The sequence below is a fragment of the Fonticula alba genome (assembly GCF_000388065.1).
Source record: "Fonticula alba strain ATCC 38817 unplaced genomic scaffold supercont2.3, whole genome shotgun sequence".
Classification (NCBI taxonomy): domain Eukaryota; order Rotosphaerida; family Fonticulaceae; genus Fonticula; species Fonticula alba.
Genome location: NW_009242973.1, coordinates 936,425 through 940,327, shown reverse-complemented (window position 1 = coordinate 940,327; position 3,903 = coordinate 936,425). Strand labels below are relative to the sequence as shown.

Sequence of the window (3,903 nt, the reverse complement as noted above, 5' to 3'; positions counted from 1 at the left end):
CGGCGGTGCAGAGGAAGGTAAGCTGGCCAAGGGGGGTGGGGGGGGGGGGGGGGGGGGGCAAGGAAAGAGGGGGAGGAGAGACCCGTTAGGACCGAGCACGCGCCATGGCCGGGGAAAGGGGGCGACAGAGGGGGCACCGACGCCCGTCGGGACGTACCTCCAGCGCGCGGAAGAACGGCAACTCAAGCAGACCGGTGACCGGCATGGCGGGGGAGAAGGTCCGTCGGTCGGGGGCCGCGGTCACCGGCGGCCCCCGGAACACCGGCTGCCGGTACGGATCAACCGGCACAATGTCCCCGATGTTGGTCGTCATCGCCAGGACAAAGCCCAGAACCGGCAGCGTGGCCACCGTGGCCGCCTGGGTGAAGAGCGCCCGCACGAAGCTCGGCGCGTTGCTGTCCTTCACGGCTCGCGGGTTGACGGCCGGCAGCCGGGGCACCTTCGGCGACAGGAGGACGTGCTCGGCCACCATGGCCGGCGGCCAGCCGACCGGCGGCTGGAAGTGGAAGCACTCCGTCAGATTCAGACTCTCGGGGCTCAGCTGGGCGAAGGGGGTCCTCTGACTGACGCTGGCCGGCGGGGCGGCGCCCGGCTCGAGAGGGGCCTCGCCCCGGCGCCGGGCAAACTCCTGGGCCAGGCACTGGAGCAGGGGCGGGGCATGGATGCGCAGCAGTTGGCCCGTCAGCTGGTGCGTGTAGCCCGGCAGGACCACGCGCGCGTCCGAAAACAGATGCAGCTGCCCCATGACTCGGGTGACATTCCGCAGGAAGGGGGACGTCAGCCCGCGCACGGCCGGCGCCTGCTCCAGCAGGGCGCCCAGCCGGGCAGCCAGGGCATCCTTCGGGGCCAGGGCCGCCTCGGCCGCCGCCGCCGCCGGGTGGCGACGGAGGACACGCTGCCGGATGGCCTCCCCATATAGCGTCACCACATACAGCTCGGCCAGGATGAGGGCGAAGAAGCGCTGGAACTCCAGCGGCACCTGGATCGGATTGTCGTAGTTCAGCTCCTTGAGGATGGCCAGAGCCAGGCCGGCCGTGCCCTCCGACCACCCGGCCTCCGACCAGGCGGCCAGGACCTCCGGCAGCGAGCCATACAGGCCAATGGCCAGCGGCCGGGCCAGCGGCGCGGAGATCGGCGGGATGAGGGACAGATTCCGGAAGGGCAGGCCCCCCACGAAGGAAGTCACCTCCAGGGTGACCTCCGGGCCTGGAGGGCGCTCGGTCAGCAGGGACCCAGCCAGCTGGCAGATCAGCGGCACGCAGATGCCCGAGTGCTCGGTGGCCAGGATTTCCAGCAGCTTGCGGGCAGCCTGCGCGGTCGCGCGAAGCCGAACCCGACGGCCGGGCGCACGAGGTCGGGAAGCGGGTGGTCAGTTGTGATGCTAATGCAGCACGAGAGTCGCGGGAGAGGAAGCAAGGCGCGTGGCAGAAGTCACTTCCAAAGAGGGGCCCCCACCTCCCGACGCACACTGTCGAAGCCGGAGTTGCTGAAGCTCAGGGAGAAGAAGGTGCGCGTCGTCAGCCGCAGGAGGAGCAGGATGGCGCTCTGAACAACGTTGGCCTGGGGAACTGGCTGTAGCGGGAGGCTGTGCCATGCACGGGGGAGAGACGATGTCACACGGGGAGGTGGGGGAGGAGGTCAGAGCCACAAGCGGGGAGGGAGGTAGCTTCCCATGAGCGAGGAGAGGGCGAGAAGGTGGCGGTGGCGCGGCGCCGGAGAGCAGCAAGAGCCCGGGCGCACCCGGTGGTCGACCCAGTCAGCAAGAAGGAGAAAGCCGGCGAGCAGACCAGCGACGACAGGAGCTCCATGCGGCTGAGAATCGCCGCGTCGCGGCCGGTAGTCAGGAACCGCTGGAAGAAGGCGTGCACCGTGTTGGCCAGGGCCTCGTCGAAATCCGCCACCGGGCCACCGGCTTGAATGCAGTTGAAGACCATGGTGGTCATTTCGTTGATCGGACAATCAAGGAGCGCTGTGGAGGCGGCCCCAGACGAGGGGGGGGGGGGAATCCCGACGAGGGTCATCGGGGGATGGAGGTGCACGCGTGCGAACGAACGAACGAATGAGCGAGCGAGCGAGAGAGAGAGAGAGAGAGGGGGGGGGGGGGGAGACCAGGACTCAAGCACCCAACCCAACAGCAAGCCCAATGGGGGCCGGGCCAACGGGGGAGAGCCGAGGAAGCAGCGGAAGAGGGGGAAGCACAAGGGTGCATGCCGACGCACAGAAGATGGCCGTGAATAGCGAATAGACAATGGACTTGGCCAGGATGGTGCTCTCCCCGGAAGGGTAGACACACAGGGTGGACATCAGGTGCGGGGAGATGCCCCCCTCCGGGGTGAAGGCCAGCCGGATGGCCAGGCCGAAGAGCTCCGACAAGTCGACCGCCGCCAGGGGCAGGCCGGGCATGCGGCTCAGCGCGAAGAACACCTGCAACTGGTAGTCCTCCACCTCGACCGACAGGCGCTGCAGGGCCTGGTCCAGCAGATCGAAGGACCCGACCCCGGGCAGGTGGCGCTGGAAGCCCGGCAGCTGGCGCAACTCGTCCAGGAAGAACTTCGGCAGCAGCAGCATATGCCGAAGGAGGGCCAGCACGAGGCGCCGCGAGGGCAGCATGTACTGGACCTGGCCGGCCGAGTCGAACTCCCGGGCCATGTGCCGGCCGCGCAGAAATTCCACCCCCAGGAGCCGGCGCAGCCGAGCCCCACCGGCATCCAGGTGCGCCAAGTCCGGCAGGTCGGGCGGCGGCGAAAAGAGGCACACCGCCCGGTACAGCTCGTACCCGAGGCGCAGGAGCTGGCTGAAGTCGGTGAAGACCCTGTCGGCCGGGGCACCAGCCTCCAGCCGACCGACCGACTGCCGGGCCACATACCCGGCAAACTGGCGCAGCGGCAGCCGATCCAGGAGAGCAATGTAATCCTGCTCCTGGAGCACGGGAAACAATTGGACGCGCGTGCTGGCGCCAGTGCCCCCAGAGGTGGTGGTGGTGGTGCTGTTGTTGTTGCTGCTGCTGCTGCTGCTGCTGCTGCCGGTGTTGCTGCTGTTGCTGCTGGCGCCGCCGACGCCGAGGTCGCTGGGGCCGCCGACGCCGGTGCCGGCGCGCCCGGCCGGCGAGTCGGCCGCCTGGAGCCCCGGCGCCGCGAGGTTCACGGTGGCCGACAGCCCGGACAGGGTCACCCGCGAATGGACCACCAGGTCCACCATGGGGCTGGTGTCGGGTGAGCCCGGGGCCGCGCCCGGGGCCCCGCCGGCCGGCCCATCGGCCTTGGCCTGACTGTCATCGAAGAGGGCCCCATCCTCCGGGAAGTAGTCATCCTCCGAGAAGACCACCCAGGAGGAGGCGTCCGTCTCGGTGGAGGGAGGGTCCATCCCGAGGCCGCGGCCGACCACATGCTTGAGCCGGTCCAGCGCGTCGGGCAGCGACGCCGGCATGGCGGCCATCGGCAGGCCGATGTTGTACCAACCGGTCCCAGCAACTCCGGGCGCTTGGTCGGCCCCGTTCGGGGGGATATCCCCGCCGCCCAGGCTCAGGTCCACCGGAGACCTGGGAGCCCGGGACCCGGGGGTCACCAGGTCATCCGGGTCCTGCGTCAGGAAAGGCGCCAGCTGGAGGCCCTCCTCGGGTGGGGCCGACAGCGAGGCCGAGGGCCGGCTTCCCGCATACACGGCCCCCAGCTGGAGGTCCTTCTCCGGGAATTTGAAGGTCTCCTTCCAGTCACTGACAACCATCGTCCGCTGGTCGTGGAAGGCATCGCGCGAGTGGGCCGCCGGGTCGAAGATGATCCGGATGGCGGCCACGAGGAACTGCGTGGCACGGGGGGTCCATTGCTGGGGGGGGGGGGGGTGGCAGGAGAGGATTAGCCATGGGCCTCGGCCGGAGGCCGCCAAGGGAGGTGTCCGGCGAAACAG

At 69.6% G+C, this 3,903-nt stretch overlaps 1 protein-coding gene across 1 annotated transcript in view; it reads right to left on the bottom strand.

The window, feature by feature from the left end:
• H696_02003 (hypothetical protein) overlaps positions 1 to 3,903 on the bottom strand; it is a gene marked incomplete at both ends in the record, with an annotated part of 17,774 nt that overhangs the window by 12,542 nt on the left and 1,329 nt on the right. Inside the window, 4 exons of the mRNA XM_009495901.1 lie at positions 158 to 1,309; positions 1,468 to 1,585; positions 1,741 to 1,969; positions 2,220 to 3,798. Coding sequence (XP_009494176.1) covers positions 158 to 1,309; positions 1,468 to 1,585; positions 1,741 to 1,969; positions 2,220 to 3,798 — 3,078 coding nt within the window. The remainder of the gene's footprint in view (positions 1 to 157; positions 1,310 to 1,467; positions 1,586 to 1,740; positions 1,970 to 2,219; positions 3,799 to 3,903) is intronic.